The 21,971-nt window shown below is 39.2% G+C and overlaps 1 protein-coding gene across 1 annotated transcript; it reads right to left on the bottom strand.

Moving 5' to 3' along the window:
* Positions 1-630: 630 nt before the first annotated feature.
* Positions 631-20,108, bottom strand: cd37 (CD37 molecule). The gene is made up of 9 exons (XM_024387366.2): positions 20,042-20,108; positions 19,107-19,179; positions 18,825-18,888; positions 18,191-18,321; positions 10,916-10,990; positions 10,069-10,176; positions 8,919-9,083; positions 8,595-8,678; positions 631-2,174 (listed from the first exon to the last, which is right to left on the bottom strand). Exons 2-9 carry the CDS (start codon positions 19,170-19,172, stop codon positions 2,097-2,099), a joined length of 771 nt encoding a protein of 256 aa, XP_024243134.1. The 5' UTR covers positions 19,173-19,179; positions 20,042-20,108; the 3' UTR covers positions 631-2,096.
* Between the last annotated feature and the right edge of the window lie 1,863 nt (positions 20,109-21,971).

Here is a 21,971-nt window from a genome sequence, read left to right as displayed (position 1 = left end):
TGAGATAGAAGCTGTTTTTCAGTCTCTCGGTCCCAGCTTTGATGCACCTGTACTGACCTCGCCTTCTGGATGACAGCGGGGTGAACAGGCAGGGGCTCGGGTGGTTGATGTCCTTGATGATCTTTATGGCCTTCCTGTAGCATCGGATGGTGTAGGTGTCCTGGAGGGCAGGTAGTTTGCCCCCGGTGATGCGTTGTGCAGACCTCACTACCCTCTGGAGGGCCTTACGGTTGAGGGCGGTGCAGTTGCCATACCAGGCGGTGATACAGCCCGCCAGGATGCTCTCGATTGTGCATCTGTAGAAGTTTGTGAGTGCTTTTGGTGACAAGCCGAATTTCTTCAGCCTCCTGAGGTTGAAGAGGCGCTGCTGCGCCTTCCTCACGATGCTGTCTGTGTGAGTGGACCAATTCAGTTTGTCTGTGATGTGTATGCCGAGGAACTTAAAACTTGCTACCCTCTCCACTACTGTTCCATCGATGTGGATGGGGGGGTGTTCCCTCTGCTGTTTCCTGAAGTCCACAATCATCTCCTTAGTTTTGTTGACGTTGAGTGTGAGGTTAATTTCACCAATGAGCCAATGAATGACAAGGAAACAAATCCCAACATGGGCTAAATCAGAGTCTTTCTTGGTAGTCTTAAACAACTTTACTTTGAAACAAAAGTATACACCTCACAGGCATGGTTATTGGCTAAATAAAAAGAAGACACTTGTAACATGTCAGACATAGTGTTGAAATGTTTTACATTTTTAGTTTGCATCCTAATATTAAACTTGATATACCTGACAGAACACTGAAATATAACAAAACTGTTTAACATAGAAACACCGGATTTTCTGCGTCTTCAAAAAATCAATGTTTATTAATTATGAAATTATGAAAAATATGAATAACATTCCACCCATGAAGCCACTAGGTCATTTGACTGCATGAAAGGGCTTCACTAGAAACACCATTCAAACGTACAGACCGGTTTATAACAGTGTGCTTGTATACAGCTTTTTGATACCATTGATACTTTTTGAACTAGAACCATTTTAAATGTTCATAAAAGCCCCATAGGCTTGAATGGGAAGTATTTGGATTCGCTAATTCTCTTGAACAGTTAAATCTACAAACACCAAACCAATGTTGGCATGTTCAAATTGACTCAACTTAGATTGCTTGTCAAAAGATTGTGATGCTATTTGTACTTTTGAAATATAACAATTTTAAACTAGCATAAAAGCTCCATATACTTCTAAGGCAAAATGTGAATTCAAGACTGCTCTTGATCCATTTCAGATACTAACACCAACCCAACGTTAACATGTGCAGACTAACTCAACTTACTATGTTTTTCAAATGATTTTTGATACGATTGTACTTTTTGAACGATAACCATATTAAATGTTTTTAAATCTCTATAGACTTCAAAGCTACAAACACAAACCCAACGTTGAAATGTGGAGACTGATTTAACTAAAATTGATTCAACACAGCTTCCTGCTACCGTTCATATTCCATAAACTATAACGCTTGTTGTATCCCATACATTTTAATGGCGGAATGCAATCTTCAACATTCTGAACTGAAATCACTGCCACAAACATTCAGAATGTTCCACATTTTGAGAGCTTAAAAAACATTCTATGGCTTATGATGATATAGTACTTACAAACCAGCCCAAAATAGGTCACTATAGCTAACACATAGCCTATGAAAACCCTATTAAAACCTTTACTACTTCTACCATCACTACTGCCGTCAATACTACTACCACTGATGCATGATTTGAAGCTTCTATAATCTGCGATGAATTTAGCTATAAACTAGAAAAGGACATTTACCGAAGTAAATGTGCATACTTGCTTGTCTTGAAGCACTTATGGTTATGAAATAGTAGTAGTAGACACAGCAATGTAATGTATCAATACAAAAAATAAAGCTATGAAGAAATGAGCAAGAATGAAGGAGTTTTATCAAAGCAATCGATCAATTAAGTACACTCAAATTTTAACAATGAATAATGCAACTATCTATTTCTTATTTCGCTTTATAAACATAGAAACACCAATTATATCATTCACAGATGTTTATGCAGCACTCTGTCCTACTTTATGAGTATTGCATCAGCATGCTGTAATCCAGGCTGGTCCATCTATACAGACACATCGAAAGGGTCATACCACATAGCTGGAGAGAGAGAGAGAGAGAGAGAGAGAGAGAATCATTAACATATACATGCATAACCTATGGGCCCCCCCGTCCATTTGCACATGAGCATCATAGATGGGAGATCATTTGGGGGCCACTTTGGGATTCAGAAATCCAACAGTGAGTCAAAACGTTTTTCCCCACCCCTGATCTACATACATCTTTATAAAAAACCACGTGGACAAATTCTGACCAACATATTAGATCAATGAATCAGATTTTTTGGTATTACAGTAGGTATCGTAAGTACTCATCCCCCTTGGATTTCTTCACATTTTATTGTGTTACAAAGTGGGATTTAAATGGATTTAATTGGACAGTTTATAAAATAATAATAATTAAACACTTCTAAAGTATATTCTAAAATATCATTTTCATTAGAAAGCAAATTACAGACTCCTCTTTCAATCTGTGTATTTCTCCAAAACTCAGAATGCCAGGACCTAAGATCAATGGAGACACTCAAGTGTTTGAATTCTATATCTCCTTACACATTCACAAAAATAGTCATGGCCTCTGAACCTTCCAGCTGCCTACTGGACCCTATTCCAACTTAACTACTGAAAGAGCTACTTCCTGTGCTTGGCCCTCCTATGTTGAACATAATAAACAGCTCCCTATCCTCCGGATTTGTACCAGACCCACTAAAAGTGGCAGTAAAACACCTCTCCTGAAAAAGTCAAACCTTGACCTGGCAAATGTAAAAAACTAAAGACAACTGACATTTACTCCTGAGGTCCTGTTCTGTTGCACCCTCTACAACCACTGTGATTATTATTTGACCCTGCTGGTCAGCTATGACCATTTGAACATCTTGAAGAACAATCTGGCCTAAATGGCCATGTACTCTTATAATCTCCACCTGGCACATCCAGAAGAGGACTGGCCACCCCTCAGAGCCTGGTTCCTCTCTAGGTTTCTTCCTATGTTCCTGCCTTTCTAGGGAGTTTTTCCTAGCCACTGTGCTTCTACATCTGCATTGCTTGCTGTTTGGGGTTTGAGGCTGGGTTTCTGTATAAACACGTTGTGACATCTGCTGATGTAAAAAGGGCTTTACAGTGCATTCGGAAAGTATTCAGACTAATTGACTTTTTCCACATTTTGTTAGGTTACAACCTAATTCTGAAATGGATTAAATAATGTTTTTCCATCATCGATCTACACACAATACCCCATAATGACAAAGATAAAACAGTAAAAAAACAAAAACATTTTCAACTGAAATATCTTATTTACATAATTATTCAGACTCCTTGCTATGAGACTCGAAATTGAGCTCAGGTGCTTCATGTTTCCATTGATCATCATTGAGATGTTTCTACAATGTTATTGGAGGCCACTTGTGGTAAATTCAATTGATTGGACATGATTTGGAAAGGCACACACCTCTCTATATAAGGTCTCACAATTGACAGTGTCAGAGCAAACACCAAGCCACGAGGTCGAAGGAATTGTCCCTAGATCTCCGAAACAATATTTTGTTGAGGCACAGATCTGGGGAAGGGTACCAAAAAGTGTCTGCATCATTGAAGGTCCACAAGAACACAGTGGCCTTTATGTTTATCTTTATGTTAGAGTGGTCAGACGGAAGGCACTCCTCAGTAAAAAGCACATGACAGCCTGCTTGGAGTTTGCCAAAAGGCCCCTATAGGTCTGAGACCATGAGAAAGAAGATTCTTTGATCTGATGAAACCAAGCTTGAACTTTTTGGCCTGAGTGCCAAGCGTCACGTCTGGAGGAAACCTTGCACCATCCCTATCATCCACAGCATAATTGTTAACTTGGCCATGCTTAAAGAGATATTCAGTGTCTGATTTGTTCATTTGAACCATGTACCAATCACTGTCTTTCTTTGAGGCTTTGTAATTGAATCTGTGCTTAAATTCAATACTTGATTGAAGGACCTTACAGATGTTGTTCAATGGAGGACAGAGGAAGGAGTAGTCATTCAAAATTCATATCAACCCCTATTATTTCACACAGATTGAGACCATGTAACTTATTATCTGTTACACCAAGTTTTACTTCTGAACTATTTTAGGCTTGCCTAAACAAATGTGATGAATACTGATGCAACAACAATATTTTAGTCATTTAATTTGTGAAAATGTGTTGAATTTTCTTTTCACTTTGACATTATGGAGTATTATGTGTAGATCAATGACAAATCACAATGAAATATTCTGTATTTCAATCCCACTTTGTAACTCAACAAAATTGGATGAAATCCAACGGGTGAATACGTACTTATGATACACACTGAATATGTCTTACATTTTGTCATATATCATTCATTGGTCCAATGAATTTTGAGACAGTATTTTTTGTTGTTTTTATCTTTATTTAACTAGGCAAGTCAGTTAAGAACAAATTCTTATTTTCAATGACAGCCTAGTGGGTTAACTGCCTTGTTCAGGGGTAGAATGACAGATTTGTACCTTGCCAGCTCGGGGGTTTGAACTAGCAACCTTCTGGTTACTAGTCCAACGCTCTAACCACTAGGCTACCCTACCGCCCCGTTAAAGATGGACATCTTTGCTCTGTCAGAAGAATATTGTTAATACCTGATCAGACCTTTTTAATTAAATGGCACTATTTTAACAAAACAGTTATTCGAAGCACACACTAAGATTACACTGCACCACATTGAGGGACAAAGTGTTGTCATCATACCCTGCCATTTTGGACTCAGACATACTATCTAACTATTTGAAAATCAAATAAATGATTCTGTAAAACACAGGGCAGAAAAGGCCCTTGGGCAGGAACAATGCAATGCCACTTTGGCTCTCAGTCTCTATAATGTAACATCAAACCATGAAAAATGCAAGCATTCAAAATATACCTTGCCAATGTTCCATATAAATATCACTGGAGGGAGTTAAATGATTCAGAAAGATTATTAATTTTAAACATAATCTGAAATTCAACCATTACATAGTGCATATTCAAAGTTTACAACACCCTGGCACAATTTTCACATTTGGCTGCCTTAAATTTCAATCTAAAAAGGGATTCAACTGGGATTTTCTTCCACTGATCTAAAATCTATAGACATGTTCTGAAATGAATAAAACAAATAAGTGCTTTTTGAAAAGGTCTTCCCACCACCCATTGCTGTGGCACGTCTAAATATGTTCAGGTGATAATATTTTTAGAAACAAAATCACACAATTTGTTGAATGAGGTCCATCTGTTAGCAGAAGTAGTAGTTGTCATGTTGATTTAAGAATAACTCATACTGTACATACAACCTCAGAGCCACCAATGAGCCTTGCAAGTATGTATGGGATACATTTAGTTTGGAATAGATCAGGGGAGGTCAAATAAAATATCCCACTGAATATCCCTTTCAGTATGGTAATTCATCTGTGGATGGTGTATCATATCACCCAGACACTGAAAAGATCTGGCCATCCTTCCTAACTGAGCTGCGGGAGAGAATGGAAACTGCTCAGGGATACAGTATCACTATGATGCTTAAGATCATTTTAAAACAGTCACAGAATGTAATGGCTGAGGTGAAAGAGCTGGGCATGGATCAACAACATTGCATTCACTCCACATTACTGGCCTATATGACAAAGTGAATCATCCATCCTGTTTGCAACCATGCCCATAATACTGCAAGACAACATGGCCAATAAATTCACTTTTTGGCCTAAATGACAACTTCAGGTTTGGGTCTAATCCAATACAACACATCCGAGTGAAACCCTCTGTGTTTTCAAGTATTGTGGTGGCAGCATCTTGGTATGGGTCTGCTTGTCACCAACAGGAACAAAGTCCAGGTAAAAACTTAGAGGAAAACATGCCCCAGTCTTCTGAAGACTTAACCCCGGGATAGAGTTTTGTTTAACAGCTGCACAATTATGCAAATGTGACTTTACAACCTGCAGTATTAAAACAAGCTGTGTAAAACTACATGTGTTGTTTCCTAACAGTAAAAAAGTGTGTCAGCGTCAACTCTAATAAAGTGTTCATTTAAGTCGGAATTTGCAACACCCGTGGTGTTAGGGACCAACACTCTAGGGGTGTGAGTTTGTGAACACTGAAAGATTTTTGTTTAAAAGTATTTCTGTGGGGCACTTCATTTCTAAGAAAGTGTTCAATTGAACAATGTGGGCGTTAAAATTCTGATCTCAAATTTGCTGTGTCAATCGAGTCATCTTTTACTTATTTTTTCATTTTTTATTTAATTTAATTTTGTTTTACTTAATCCTTTTTTAGATTTTAATTTAAGGCAGCAAAATGAGAGAACTGTGCAAAGTGTGTGGAAACTTTCATTAGGAATTATACAGCATATATAAATATATACACTACCGTTCAAAGTGTGTGTAAACTTTCATTAGGAATTATACAGCATATATAAATATATACACTACCGTTCAAAGTGTGTGTACACTTTCATTAGGAATTATACAGCATATATAAATATATACACTACCGTTCAAAAGTTTGGGGTCACTTAGAAATGTTCCTGTTTTTGAAAGAAAAGCACATTCTTTGTCCATTAAAATAACATAAAATTGATCAGAAATACAGTGACCTCAAACTTTTGAACGCTAGTGTATATATGTCGTTTTTTAAATGTTGTATTTTTTACTGCATCACCACTACACAAAAACATGACAGACCTGGAAAGTTGAAAGTGCCTGCTTTCAGTCTTTGAGGGATGACAACATGGACATGGAGTACAACTCAAACAACAAAGAACCAGGAGACACACCCATTGGAGACACTGGGAGGAGAACATGGAGACAAAGACACAAAGCGTGGACAACTCTTATTTATAAGGGTCACTACTCGTCTTCTCTTGGTGCATTTAAACAAAACTCTAACAATATGTTTGCTCCACCATAGGAGTGGTTACAGTACGTGGTGTGGTTGTTGAAGCTTCCCTAGTACACACTAAAAACAAATGGTTCTATAGAGTGCCAAATAAAGGTTAGTTTGCTTGTAACTATATTTTTATTTGTTCTATAAGGAACCATGCTCATAAGGTTCTAAATGGAACCTGAATGGTGCTATAAAGAACCATTTAATAAGCTTCTATAAAGAGCCATTAAAAAAAGGTTCTATATAGCACCAAAAAAATAGGGTTCTGCTATGGTTACAACCCTTTTTAATGGTTCTTTACTTATCCTTTATGGAGAATGGTTTCATGAAGAACTTTTCTCAATATCAAAGGTTCTTTGTAGAACCATACAGGCTGTTTAATTCTGGTTTCATAACCATATTATATTGTTCAAATTCTATAGGTTTTATTGTTGTTTATTGACAAGTTGAATCATGTGTGTTTGCTCTGAAATAGCAGGGGGTCCCTGATGAGAGAATTGAGAACTACTGACTAAGTTAGTAAACCATTCACAACTGACCCAAAGCCATGCTTGGGTCTTTCACAATACACCTTCACTAGCGATAGTCATATATAACATGATTTAGCATAACACAACAGATTAACTCAACTGGAATGACTCTCTCACTCACGGTTGCACAAAAAAAGGTTGTGTCTAAACCATGCCACAAATGATTCTAATGAGCCACCACCCCTACATTTAAATGATCACTAAAAGAGGAAAGAACCCTTTTCTGAACTGCAAAGAAGCATTGAAGGGCTCCAAGGGTTCTTTGGGTCAGCATGGTTCCACATAGAGCCATCACCCTTCCCAAACAACCCTTGTTTTGTGTGTACCTACTGTTTTGTGCATACCACACAAGACATCCCACAAGTGGTCTCTTCACAGTCACCAAGTCCAGAACAGACTATGGGAGGCACACAGTACTACATAGAGCCATGACTACATGGAACTCTATTCCACATCAAGTAACTGAAGCAAGCAGTAAAATTAGATTTAAAAACAAATAAAAATACACCTTATGGAACAGCGGGGACGGTGAAGCAACACAAACATTGGCACAGACACATGCACACACACACACACACACACACATACGATAACATACACACTATACATAGACATGGACTTAGTACTGTAGATATGTGGTAGTGGTGGAGTAGGGGCTTGAGGGCACACAGTGTGTTGTGAAATCTGTAAATGTCTTGTAATGTTTTTAAAATTGTATAAACTGCCTTAATTTTGCTGGACCCCAGGAAGAGTAGCTGCTGCTTTGGCAGCAGGTAGCGGGGATCCATAATAAATACAAATACTACGGGAACGACTATGTTGAGAGGATATACACATTCTCAGACCACCTATGGAGGGTCAATATGACCATTCACTGAAACTGAAAGCCCCTGACCTCTAAACATTTGTTGCTTGTTAATGATTCTAACCATTTTGATTACAACTAACTTTCCTGTGAGAATACTTTGGGTTTAGAATATTGTGATTTCTGACCCGGTTTGTCAAGTTGAGATGAGATTATCCAATTTACCTCCACCGCCATCACAGCAAGTAGCACAGCAAAAATAATGAGCATATTCTCGTCCAACCACTCTCTAATACTCTCTCTGCACCCCTGTAACAGAGAAGTTAAAGCAATCAGTAAAATACCAGGAAATATCAAACTTCTCAGTTAAAGGTAGAGAATGTGCTCAACTCTAAATCATCTTCTTTAAACAAGTCAAAAAGGGTGCTTGGGACCAGAAATAGATCACATACAAATGAAAACAACATACAAGTTTGCTGGCCTTTAAAACAATGTTGTTATATCAAATGTAACACATTTGAAGTAAGGCCATGAGTCAGGACCACTTACTTTTTGATAGATGTCACACGCTGTGTAATTTGAAAAAGGCCGGATGTCATTGCAGTCACACATTTCATAAGAATTGGAGGCATTCTGGGTGTTATTGATGGGGTGGTAACAGGAGCAGGGTGCCTCCACCCAGATCTTTGGTCCTGTCCATCCACAACAATGAATCTGCACGGTTGTAAGAGAAGGAGATAATGCTTAATCTAACACTCTTTCAAAGTCTAAAGCGGGATTCAAACCATGCAGACAACTGACCATCGTACTGCACTTGACACACTGCAATCCTGATTCGGACGTAACTTTCCATGGTGGAAATTGCCATTGGGTCGTGCATCAGCTAACCATACCTGTTCTTAAATGACTTCTTAGATCACAAATGTGTTATATGCCAAATTCAAACATTGATGATCCAACTTCATTATATAAATCACTTCATTCACATGGAAATGAAATCATGCATCAAGTTAGAAGACACCTATGTTGAAGTGGGCTTTGTGGAGGTTTAATTACTGTTACTGTGGTTACACCACCTACACAGCATAAACATTCGACAAGTCAAGTGCAATAGCAATAATCTGTGTGGGTTTGAATCGCGGCCTACATTTAGTTGAACTAGATTCTATCATAGATGACCTCTCAAAATTAATTCACACATATCAAGTGTCAGCAGCAACTCAGTTTAAAGTTAAGATTAGTTTGTTGTAGTTTTGATGATATTTGGAGCATGTATAGGGAACTATCCAAACAAACCATGACTCTTAAAGAATTAGGTTGATCCATTCCAATTGATAATCATAGTTAACTGACTGGATGTATTGAGTGTTATTCCAGATGCTCAAAGCACTTTACATTAACGTATGGTGGAAACTCATCTCATCCTTAACCAATGTTTAGCACCCACTAGGGTGATGCCTCAGCAGCCATTTTAAGACAGAAAGCTCACCATACGTTAGCTTTCACAGTGGAGAGGTGATAAGGGATTTATGCCAATTAGGAATCAGGGTTTGATTTTTGTGGCCATGACAATACGTGGTCAGGTTGGGAATTTAGCCAGGACATCAGGGTTAACACCCCTACTCTTCAATACCTCAGTTCAACATCTCATCCAAAGTACAAATGACCAACTGGCAGTGTATACTACTGCATCTATTACCTCCTGCTGAACGTAGTCCAGAGTCTTCTCCAAGTTCAGATAGTTGGACTCATTCTTGCCAAATGATGCAATGAGATGAAGGACATGCTCTTCGACTTTGCTTTCAAACTAGAACAAAATGTGTGAGAAAGAAATGAGATGCCTTTCAAAAGTCACTCCAACTATTGTGTAAATAACATACCCACTGATATCGACTTACAAGGTCCCCTTTCAACCCATTCACCAGGTAACAAAAGAGGTTTTACTTTCGTGGCACACCCTGAGAAAAACTAGGCTATTGCATACACAGAATGTGAGGCTGTGGAATTAGATATAATAGCAGTGTCCCTTTTAGGCAACAATATTATTTTCAAAATTTCCCTGCATTGATGATTGTCACATCATTGTGAAATGCGTATGTATTTGACTTGCTCCTAGTAGTGGCTCAGTAGGTAGAGCATGGCACTTCCATTGACAGGGTTGTGGGTTCGTATTCCCACGGGGATGTATGAGCTTCGGCTAAATTACTCAATTGCAAATGTAAAATGTGGCAAGCGGAGAAAAAATGGAAACCTGGTCATAGGGAGAAAAATGATTTACCATAGATATATAGCTAGTTCAGGAAGTCATCTTTATTGTCACAAATCTTTGAATATCTTTGTAATTCATAAATAAGGGTGAACCAACACAATCTTGAGTGCCAGTCATGATTTAAAAGTTTAAATAGTGTTATTGTTGATTGTGATGTGTAACTATGGTCAAATAACACCAAGGATTGTGTGAATTTAAGCATTGTACATGGCTCGTGTGAAGATAAGTACATAAGTAAGCGTAGTTACTCAGGTAATATCATAGGTAAATGTCTTACTGAAGTCCTCTGAGTGAAGAGCAGAACCGCTCCCACAATCTGAGCAGCAAGAAGGATGGAGAGCAGGAAGAAATACTGTAAAGATGAGCAATAGTTAGAGTAGATCAATCACTGACATATTTCTATGTGTTGCTGCATAATTTATTTGTTTGTGTTTTAGGTGTGTGTAACCTGCACAAGTTTGGACATACAGTGGGGCAAAAAAGTATTTAGTCAGCCACCAATTGTGCAAGTTCTCCCACTTAAAAAGATGAGAGAGGCCTGTAATTTTCATCATAGGTACACTTCAACTATGACAGACAAAATGAGAAAAAAAATCGAGAAAATCACATTGTAGGATTTTTTATTAATTAATTTGCAAATTATGGTGGAAAATAAGTATTTGGTCAATAACAAAAGTTTATCTCAATACTTTGTTATATACCCTTTGTTGGCAATGACAGGTCAAACGTTTTCTGTAAGTCTTCACAAGGTTTTCACACACTGTTGCTGGTATTTTGGCCCATTCCTCCATGCAGATCTCCTCTAGAGCAGTGATGTTTTGGGGCTGTTGCTGGGCAACACAGACTTTCAACTCCCTCCAAAGATTTTCTATGGGGTTGAGATCTGGAGACTGGCTAGGCCTTAAATCACTGACCACAACAGGCACTTATTAGAGCCAGGCGTCTATTTGAGCCAGGTGTTTATTTCCTTAATCCACACAACTTTTTCTTATTTGTATAGTTTGTTTAATTCCAGCATTCACTTCCTGCATCTTAGTACATTTCTTCATTTCCTGCACTAATGTGTTATCCTTTACTCACAGTGTTTTGTTTCTTTTGTCTTAGTATGCCTCTATTTTGGATGAAAAATTACTTGTACTTCGCAGAATAATTATTCTCCTCTTTGACTTTCCATTTTTTTCCAATTTCTAGGTGTCTGTACTCCCGAAGTTGTTCACTTTTTTTGTGCTTCCCAGTTAGCTAGCATTTCTCTGCTGATTGCAGCCAATGGCTAGCAGTTTCTTACTGGCAATAAAAAACATGTTTTTTCTAGGCATTACTGAATTATTTAATATAACAAATCAAAAATTAACCCTCATAAACAATTGATGGTAATTCATGGTAACCTCATAAATAATTAACTTAGACCTGGTGTTTCTTTGAAACAGGCATTTATTTGCTGAAATGTGTGCTATTACCCGGCTATTAAACGGGACAGGAGATATTTGAGACTCAGCGTTTATTTAAGTTTTACATTAGCAGAACAATAAACCAGGTTCCATCCAACCTGTTTACGTGAGTAAAGTACATGTCGGATAAAAAATGTCACGACAGGCCTGATGGAAACAGACAATTTGTCAGTAAATTTCCAAATGTCTACAAAACGCTTTTATGGGCAAATATTGATATATCACATCATATGGAAGTAAACTTGGAGTCACATGATATGTTGTGTGGTCTTCCCACTACGACTCGGGAAACCATGAACATTATTAGGCTAGAGATGAAATAAGTTATGATGAACTTCACAGGGTGGTGAAGTACACGGTGATGAGCTTGATGCTCCTTTACAATAAATATTGACAGTCTTATTCTGGGACATGATAATCGATGCTTGGCTTCCGTTTGACAAATACAAATAATTGTACTTTTTCGTCCATAAAAAAAAGTGGGTTCCTCAAGGGTTCTTTGGGTAGGGCAGTGGTTCTATGCGGAACCATAACAACTTAAAGAACTCTTTGGGCTCTTGAATGGTTCTTTACAGTTCAGAAAAAGGTTCTTTGCTCTTTTGGTAATCTTAAAAATTTAGGGGAGGTAGCTCATTAGAATATTTTGGAGCCTGGCTTGCGCACAGCTCTTTTGTGCAACTGTGAGTGAGAGTCATTTCAGTTTATCAAATGTGTTGTTTATGCCATTACATATTATATATGAATATTGCCAGTGACAATGTTTTGTAAAAGATTCCAGTATGGCCTTATATCCATTGACTAAATTAGTCAGTGGTTCTCCATTCTGTCCTTGGGGACCCCCAGCTGTTCCAGATGTAGCTCACTTGATTCAACTTGACAATTAACACAGATGACATTTCAACAATATAATATGGTTGACCAGAATAAAAAACCCTGTATGGTTTTAAAGATGATCTACAAAGAACCTTTCAGATTGAGAATGGTTCTTTATAGAATCTTTATGATCCTGAGTGGGCACATTTCAAATCAAATTTGATTAGTTACATGCGCTGAATACAACAGGTGTAGCCCTTACAGCAAAATGCTTACTTACGAGCCCCTAACCAACAGTGCAATCCCCCCCACTCAAAAAATATGGATAAGAATAAGAGATAAAAGTAACAAGTAATAAAAAAGCAGCAGTAAAAAATAACAATATATACATGGGGGTGCCGGTACAGAGTCAATGTGCGGGGACCATGTTAGTGTGTTGGTGATGTGGACACCAAGGAACTTAAAGCTCTCAACCTGCTCCACTGCAGCCCCGTCGATGAGAATGGGGGCGTGCTCGGTCCTCTTTTTCCTGTAGTCCACAATCATCTCTTTTGTCTTGATCACTTGAGGGAGAGGTTGTTGTCCTGGCACCACACGGCCAGTTCTCTGATCTCCTCCCTATAGACTGTCTCGTTGTTGTCGGTGATCAGGCCTACAACTGTTGTGTCATCAGCAAATTTAACGATAGTGTTGGGGTCGTGCCTGCCCGTGCACTCATCAGTGAACAGGGAGTACAGGTGCAGGATGAGCACGCACCCCTGAGGGGCCTCTGTGTTGAGGATCAGCTGGGCGAATGTGTGGTTACTTACCCTTACCTCCTGGGAGCGGCCCGTCAGGAAGTCCAGGATCCAGTTACAGAGGGAGGTGTTTAGTCCCCGGGTCCTTAGCCTATTGATGAGCTTTCAGGGCACTATGGTGTTGAACGCTGAGCAGTAGTCAATGAACAGAATTCTCACATAGGTGTTCCTTTTGTCCAGGTGGGAAAGGGCAGAGTGGAGTGCAATAGAGATTGCATCCTCAGTGGATCTGTTGGGGCGGTATGCAAATTGGAGTGGGTCTAGGGTTTCTGGGATGATGGTGTTGATGTGAGCCATAACCAGCCTTTCAAAGCACTTCATGGCTACAGACGTGAGTGCTACGGTCGGTAGTCATTTAGGCAGGTTACCTTAGTGTTGTTGGTTACACTATGTCTGCTTAAAACATGTTGGTATTACAGACTCGGACAGGGAGAGTTTGAAAATGTCAGTGAAGACACTTGCCAGTTGGTCAGCACATGCTCACAGTACACATCCTGTTAATCGTCTGGCCCTGTGGCCTTGTGAACGTTGACCTGTCTAAAGGTCTCACTCACATCGGCTGCAGAGAGCGTGATCACACTGTCTTCCGGTTCAGCTGGTGCTCTCATGCATGTTTCAGTGTTATTTGCCTCGAAGTGAGCTTAGTTTAGCTCATCTGGTAGGCTTGTGTCACTGGGTAGCTCTCGGCTGTGCTTCCCTTTGTAGTCTGTAATGGTTTGCAAGCCTTGCTACATCTGACGAGTGTCAGAGCCGGTGTAGTGCGACTTGATCTTAGTCCTGTATTGATGCTTTGCCTGTTTGATGGTTCATCGAAGGGCATATCGGGATTTCTTATCAGCCTCTGGGTTAGAGTCCCGCTCCTTGAAAGCGGCAGGTCTAGCCTTTAGCTCAGTGCAGATGCTGCCTGTAATCCATGGCTTCTGGTTGCGGTATGTACGTACGGTCACTGTGAGGACGATGTCATCGATGCACTTATTGATGAAGCCAATGACAGACGTGGTGTTATACTCCTCAATGCCATTGGAGGAATCCCAGAATATATTCCAGTCTGTGCTAGCAAAACAGTCCTGTAGCTTAGCATCTGCTTCATCTGACCACTTTTTTATTGATCTAATTACTGGTGCCTCCTGCTTTAATTTTTGCTTGTAAGAAGGAATCAGGAGGATGGAGTTATGGTCAGATTTTCCAAATGGAGGGTGAGGGAGAGCTTTGTATGCTTCTCTGTGTGTGGAGTATAGGTGGTCCAGAGTTTTTGGTTGCACATCAAACATGCTGATAGAAATGTTCTAAAACTGATTTAAGTGACCCTGCATTAAAGTCCCCGGCTACTAGGAGCGCCGCCTCTGGGTGAACGTTTTCTTGTTTTCTTATGGCGGAATTCAATGCTGTCTTAGTGACAACCTCTGACTGAGGTTTTATGTAAACAGCTACGAAAAATACAGATGAGAACTCTCTCAGTAGGTAGTGTGGTCTACAGCTTATCATGATATACTCAACCTCAGGTGAGCAATAGCTAGAGACTTCCTTAGATATAATGCACCAGCTGTTATTTACAAAAATACTAGTCTGTCTCCCCTTGTCTTACCAGACGCCACTGTTCTACCCTGGCGGTACATCGTATAACCAGCCAGCTGTGTGTTGATATTGTCGTTGTTCAGCCACAACTCCGTAAAGCATAAGATGTTACAGTTTTTAATGTCCCGTTGGTAGTTTCAGCTTCCCCGTAACTCGTTGATTTTATTGTCCAAAGATTGCATGTTTGTTAGCAGAATTGAGGGAAGTGGGGGTTTATTCGATCGCCTCCGACTTCTCAGAAGGCAGCCTGCTCTCCGGCCTCTCTTTCTCCACCTCCTCTTCACACAGATCACGGGGGTTGGGGTCTGTTCCCTAGGGAGCCGTATATTCTCTGCCTCGGGCTCGTCAGAGTCGTGAAAGAAGAAAAAGGATTCTGATAGTCCGTGGTGAGGTATTGCAGTCCTGATGTCTAGAAGTTATTTTCGGTCATAAGAGACGATAGCAGCAACATTATGTACAAAATTAGTAAATAAATAAGTTACAAACAACGCAAATAAACAAACAAAAAAATACAATCGATTGGGGGCATGTAAAAAGTCTGCCTTCTGCTCCGGTGCCATCTTACATTTGCTATATAACGTTAAATGTTTTGTGACAAAACCATTAGTACAGTTGAAAATGCAAAGCAAACCCATTTAACTTGCATTTTTTAGTTAAATTTAACCTCAAAAGTTATTTTTACGTGCACTACGTCCTCACGCACAGCCGTTTACCCACAACAAGTCAATTTGATGGAAACATCTCATAACACAACAAAAACTGGAAAAAGTCAAGGGATGTGAATCATTTCCGACGGTAGGAGTGAATGGATAGGGTTTATAAAAATCAATAGGGCAAATGTTTCATCAGCATTCTGTAAAATGTAAATTCTACAAATGTCACGACAGGGCTGATGATAACAGCAAATATTGATGTACAGTGCTTTCAGAAATTATTCAGACCCCTTCCCTTTTTCCACATTTTGTTACGTTACAGCCTTATTCTAGAATGGATTAAATACATTTTTCCTCATCAATCTACCCACAATACCCGTAATTGTCACGAATCCCGCTGAAGATGGTGCCTCTTCCTGTTCGGGTGGCACTCGGCGGTCGTCGTCCCCGGCCTACTAGCTGCCATCGATTCCCTTTCCTTTTGTTTCTGTTAGTTGAGTCTAATTGGTTACACCTGTTTTGAGTTTAGTTTTGTTTGTAGGCTATTTAAGGGCACTAGGCCCGCTGGGTATTGTGCGGGCTTGTTCTCTGTTTATTGGTGTTGGTTGATTAGTGTGGTCTCTATTTTCCCGGACAGTTTTAGTCCTGTTTATTTGGACAGGTTGTTTCATGCGCCCTTGTGTTTTTGCATGTCCGTTTTTCCGCTGTCATTGGAATAAAATATCCACGTACGGAACTACCTGCTCTCTGCGCTTGACTCCTCCACCCACCATTCATAGAAGTCATAACAGTAATGACAAAGTGAAAACAGGTTTTTAGATTTTTTTTGTGCAAATGTATATATATATATATATATATAAAAAACAGAAATACCTTATTTACATAAATATTCTGACTCTTTGCTATGAAATTGAGCTCAAGTGCATCCTGTTTCCATTGATCATCCTTGAGATATTTCTACAACTAGATTGTAGTCCACCTGTGGTAAATTCAATTGATTGGAAATTATTTGGAAAGGCACATACCTGTCTATATACGTTTCCACAGATGACAGTGCATGTCAGAGCAACCAGCAAGTCATGAAGTCAAAGGAATTATCAATAAAGCACCAATATATGATTGGGTTGAGGCTCAGATCTGGGGAAGTATACCAAAAAATGTATGGAAAGTCCCCAAGAACAGTGGCCTCCATCATTCTTAAATGGAAGAAGTCTGGAACCACCAAGAGGAATCGGGGAAGAAGGGCCTCGATCAGGGAGGTGACCAAGAACCTGACGGTCACTCTGACAGTTCCTCTGTGGAGATGGGAGAACCTTCCAGAAGGACAACCATCTCTGCAGCCCTCCACCAATCAGGCCTTTATGGTAGAGTGGCCAGACAGAAGCCACTTTTCAGTAAAAGGCACATGACAACCTGCTTGGAGTTTTCAAAAAGTCACCTAAAGGACTCAGACCATGAGACACAAGATTCTCTGATCTAATGAAACCAAGATTGAACTCTTTGGCCTGAATGCCAAGCGTCACATCTGGAGGAAAAGTGGCACCATTCCTACGCATGGTGGGGGCAGCATAATGCTGTGGGCATATTTTTCAACAGAAGGGACTGGGAGACTAGTCAGGATCGAATGAAAGCTGAACAGAGAAAAGTACAGAGAGTTCCTTGATGAAAACATACTCCAGAGTGCTCAGGACCTTAGACTGGGTCAACTGTTCACCTTCCAACAAGACAACGACCCTAAGCACACAGCCAAGATAAAACAGGAGTGACTTTGAGTCTTTGAATGTCCTTGAGTGGCCCAGCCAGAGCCAAGACTTGAACCCGATCAAACGTTTCTGGATAGACCTGAAAATAGCTGTGCAGCGATGCTCCCATCCAACCTGACAGAGCTAAGGAGGATCTTCAGAGAAGAATGGGAGAAACTCCCCAAGTACAGGTGTACCAAGCTTGTAGCGTCATACCCAAGAAGACTTGAGGCTGTAATCGCTGCCAAAGGTGCTTCAACAAAGTACTGAGTAAAGGGTCTGAATACTTATACAAATGTGATATTTAAGTTTTTTATTTTTAGAGTTTTGCAAATATTTCTAAAAAACAGTTTTTGCTTGTCATTATGTGTAAGTTGATGAGGGGAAAACCAATTAAATCAATTTTTCTTTGACAAATACAAAAAATCTCACTCTTTCATCCATAATAATCTTGTCATGTACACACAAAATGATTTTTTACAAATGCACTCAGAGCTTGTCAGCTGTTTTGAATGATTTCTTACCATTCCTAACATGCATTTCACCTCCTTCAATGCACCCAGACACCCAATGAAGCCCAACGACATCGTAGCACTTCCACCAATGACCAGAAAATAGGAGAAGACAGGAAAAGACATATAGGGAGGGGCAGGCACTGTAAAAAGAGGAAATGACATCATTTGAGATACTTGTTGGTCATACTGGTATGGGTTGCCAGCAGTAATAGCTGTACCGTGCACTCAACTTTGAAATAAGAATTGGACCAGTGTCGCACCAAAGCACAATCATGTCTCAATTTGAAACGAATCTGGGGTTAAAGTAGACCTATTATTTGACTAGTTTGTGAATATAATGTGTAGCTTACAGGCTGTCTGTTTTGAATGAATAAACTCATCTTTCTTAATATAAATACCAAAAAAAGCATGTTTTGGAGGGACATCAGGAATTAAATACTGTGATTTTGTTCATGAGATCCAAAAGTGAATCAGAAAGACAATTCCTAGTGTATAAAAAAGGACTATCTCAGGGAATGTTATTCCTATATTACTACAAATACATCATTGTATATAAGGATATTTGTGTGTGGAAATATTACATTATGTATTATTACATATTGTCATTCATTGTGAGGAGAGGTTGATGAAAACAGAAACTCACTGAAGAAGCTTGTCTCAGCAAGGACTATCCATATCCCAAGTGACAGAAGGAGGGTGCCCACACACTGGTGGGAGGGTGATATCTTATTGCATTGCACAATAAATACATCTCTCAACTAAGAATTCATTTCACCTATCAATAGATATTTCGACAGACTTCAAGCAAGTTCAATCAACCTGCAAATATACAGAGTGTACTTTTATCAGTGAATTTGGGCAACAGTTACCACCATTCTTATGTCTAGCAGGATAAACATTTAAATAAGTGAATGATCAAACTTACAGCAAAAAGGAGATTGAAAAGGAATAGGAAATATTTGATGAGATCAATACAGCCTTGGGATGCCATTCTGTATCTGAAAAATAAGAAACACAATCACAGTCATTATGGAGTTGTTCACTGCTTTGTTATTTGAATGGTCGTTTGGACTGCGTTTCTGCTTCCGACACAGCCTTAACATTCTACAAGTCGAGTGCAGTATAATGTTGGTCATCTACGTTTGTTTGAATCCTCGCCAATGTGGTTTCAAAGGTTGGTGGTCAATGGGTGGAAAATCAATGCTCTCTGTTATTAGTAATAGACCAGCGCGGGTGTGTGGCTGAGGGTTAACACCAACAACTCTGGACCACATGTTGTACTCGCTTCAGAAAGACATGGGCTTGCTTCTCGAGCCAACATTTCCATTCTGCCTCCATCTTTCTACCCCTCTCCTTCCTTCTGTCTAGATAAAATACGAAAGGGATTATTATTTTTAAAACCAGGGGTGTCATATACCCGTCTCCTAGGTGATACAACCCAACATATTATATTACCCTCCAAGGTGATTAATTATTTAGTCACCTTCATACTGCTCTCCAACACTAACTTAATGTCAATGTAGACAAGACGTTATTACTTTCATGATACGTTTATAAATAGCTGTTTTTAGCAATTGTTGTTTTCCTAAATATTTTCCATCTTGCAATATTACACAACAATTAACCACATCTTTCTGTTTGAAGCTGAATACAAGTCCCATCTTCAGTGTGAAGCCTTTGTTGGTTTTGTCATTTGTCATTTGTAAGCTTCCATGATTAGTTTACCAAAGAATGTCTGCATATAAAGCATTTAAAACCCTACAGTATCACATAAATCTTGATTTGCCCTCAAGATATCCATCTCTTTGATATTAAATTAACTGCTCATTTCTAAACTTGAAATACACATTCTTTTCTTACCTGTAATGAGAAGTAACAATGAACCGATAAAAGCAGAAATGGGTTTTGAGCGAGACGGTACAGGAAAAAACAGGGTGGTTACACAGATACAAATAGAACATGCAAATGAACTGTCACAGCTGAGCAAATATTACAAACCATATATTTTCACTTTCCTCCAAGATGTTTTTTCAGTTGGTTTTTAATATCCCATATTCAATAGGTTAAATTTGCCTTGCATTTTTGTTTGACCAGCGTAAGTACACTCACTGTAACCAATCTACCTGCTTAATTAAAAATGAATGAAACCTGGAAGAGGAAAAAGGGTTTTGTCAGCCACAATCTAAACTACTTCATATGACTTAACTAATTAGATATAATTAGTTATGACATTTCCCAGAGCACCGGTTTGGTCCTGTTGTAGCAACCTTTGAGACAGTCCTTGTGGTAATTGTAGGCTTGATTTTCCTTAAATTCCTGAATCATTACTATTTAGAAGACTTTACAATGTGGTTAAAAACATTTCTGAGTATGAACAGTGTGCTGAAACAAACAATTAGGAACATTTAGCATTTTATTTGGGTACATTTAGTTAACAATAGTGTTCATGGTGAAAAATGTCTGAAGTGATTTTTACTAACAACTGATATGAGATGGCGTGGCTAACCAGGCAGTCAAAGCATTAATAACTCAAAATCACTTTGTATTCAGATCCAATCGGTTTTTACCACTCTCAGCATCAACCACTCTCAATGTCGAGAGCTATCAAAGGAACAATGTTCAGGTTTAGCTTACACTACCGTTCCAAAGTTTCAGAACACCTACTCATTCAAGGAGTTTTCTTTATTTGTACTATTGCCTATATTGTAGAATAATAGTGAAGACATCCAAACTATGAAATAACACATATGGAATCATGTAGTAACCACAAATGTGTTAAACAAATCAAAATGTATTTTATATTTGAGATTCTTCAAATAGCCACCCTTTGCCTTGATGAAAGTTTTGCACACTTTTGGGATTCTCTCAACCAGCTTCATGAGGTAGTCACCTGGAATGCATTTCAATTAACAGGTGTGCCTTCTTAAAAGTTAATTTGTGGAATTTCTTTCCTTCTTAATGTGTATGAGCCAATCAGTTGTGTTGTGACAAAGTGTGTGTGTGTGTGGGGGGGGTATACAGAAGATAGCCCTATCTGTTAAAATACCAAGTAATATGGCAAGAACAGCTCAAATAAGCAAAGAGAAACGACAGTCCATCATTATGTTAAGACATGAGGGTCAGTCAATCTGTAAAATTTCAAGAACTTATAAAGTTTCTACAAGTGCAGTCACAAAAACCATCAAGTGTTATGATGAAACTGGCTCTCATGCGGACCGCCACATAAATGGAAGACCCAGAGTTACCTCTGCTGAAGAAGATAACTTCATTAGAGTTATCAGCCTCAGAAAGTGCAGCCCAAATAAATGCTTCAGAGTTCAAGTAACAGACACATCTCAACATCAACTGTTCAGAGGAGACTATGTGAATCAGGCCTTCATGGTCGAATTGCTGCAAAGAAACCACTACTAAAGGACACCAATAAAAAGAAGAGACTTGTTTGGGCCAAAAAACACAAGCAATGGACATTAGGTTGTCTGTGATTTATTTAGAATTTAAGAGACACTTAACCAGCATGGCTACCACAGAATTCTGCAACATTCTGCAGCCATCCCATCTGGTTTGGGCTTAGTGGGACTATAATTTGTTTTTTAACAGGACAATAACCCAACACACCTCCAGGCTGTGTAAGGGCTATTTGACCAAGAAGGAGAGTGATGGAGTGCTGCATCAAATGACCTGGCCTCCACAATCCCCCGACCTCAACCCCTCTTCCCACTGGGATTCTCTGCCTCTAACCCTATTACAGGGGCTGAGTCACTGGCTTACTGGGGCTCTCTCATTCCGTCCC

The sequence above is a fragment of the Oncorhynchus tshawytscha genome, linkage group LG25 (genome assembly GCF_018296145.1).
Source record: "Oncorhynchus tshawytscha isolate Ot180627B linkage group LG25, Otsh_v2.0, whole genome shotgun sequence".
Taxonomy (NCBI): Eukaryota; Metazoa; Chordata; class Actinopteri; order Salmoniformes; family Salmonidae; genus Oncorhynchus; species Oncorhynchus tshawytscha.
The sequence above is the reverse complement of the archived record's forward strand: the minus strand, read 5'-3'. Positions and strand labels throughout refer to the sequence as shown.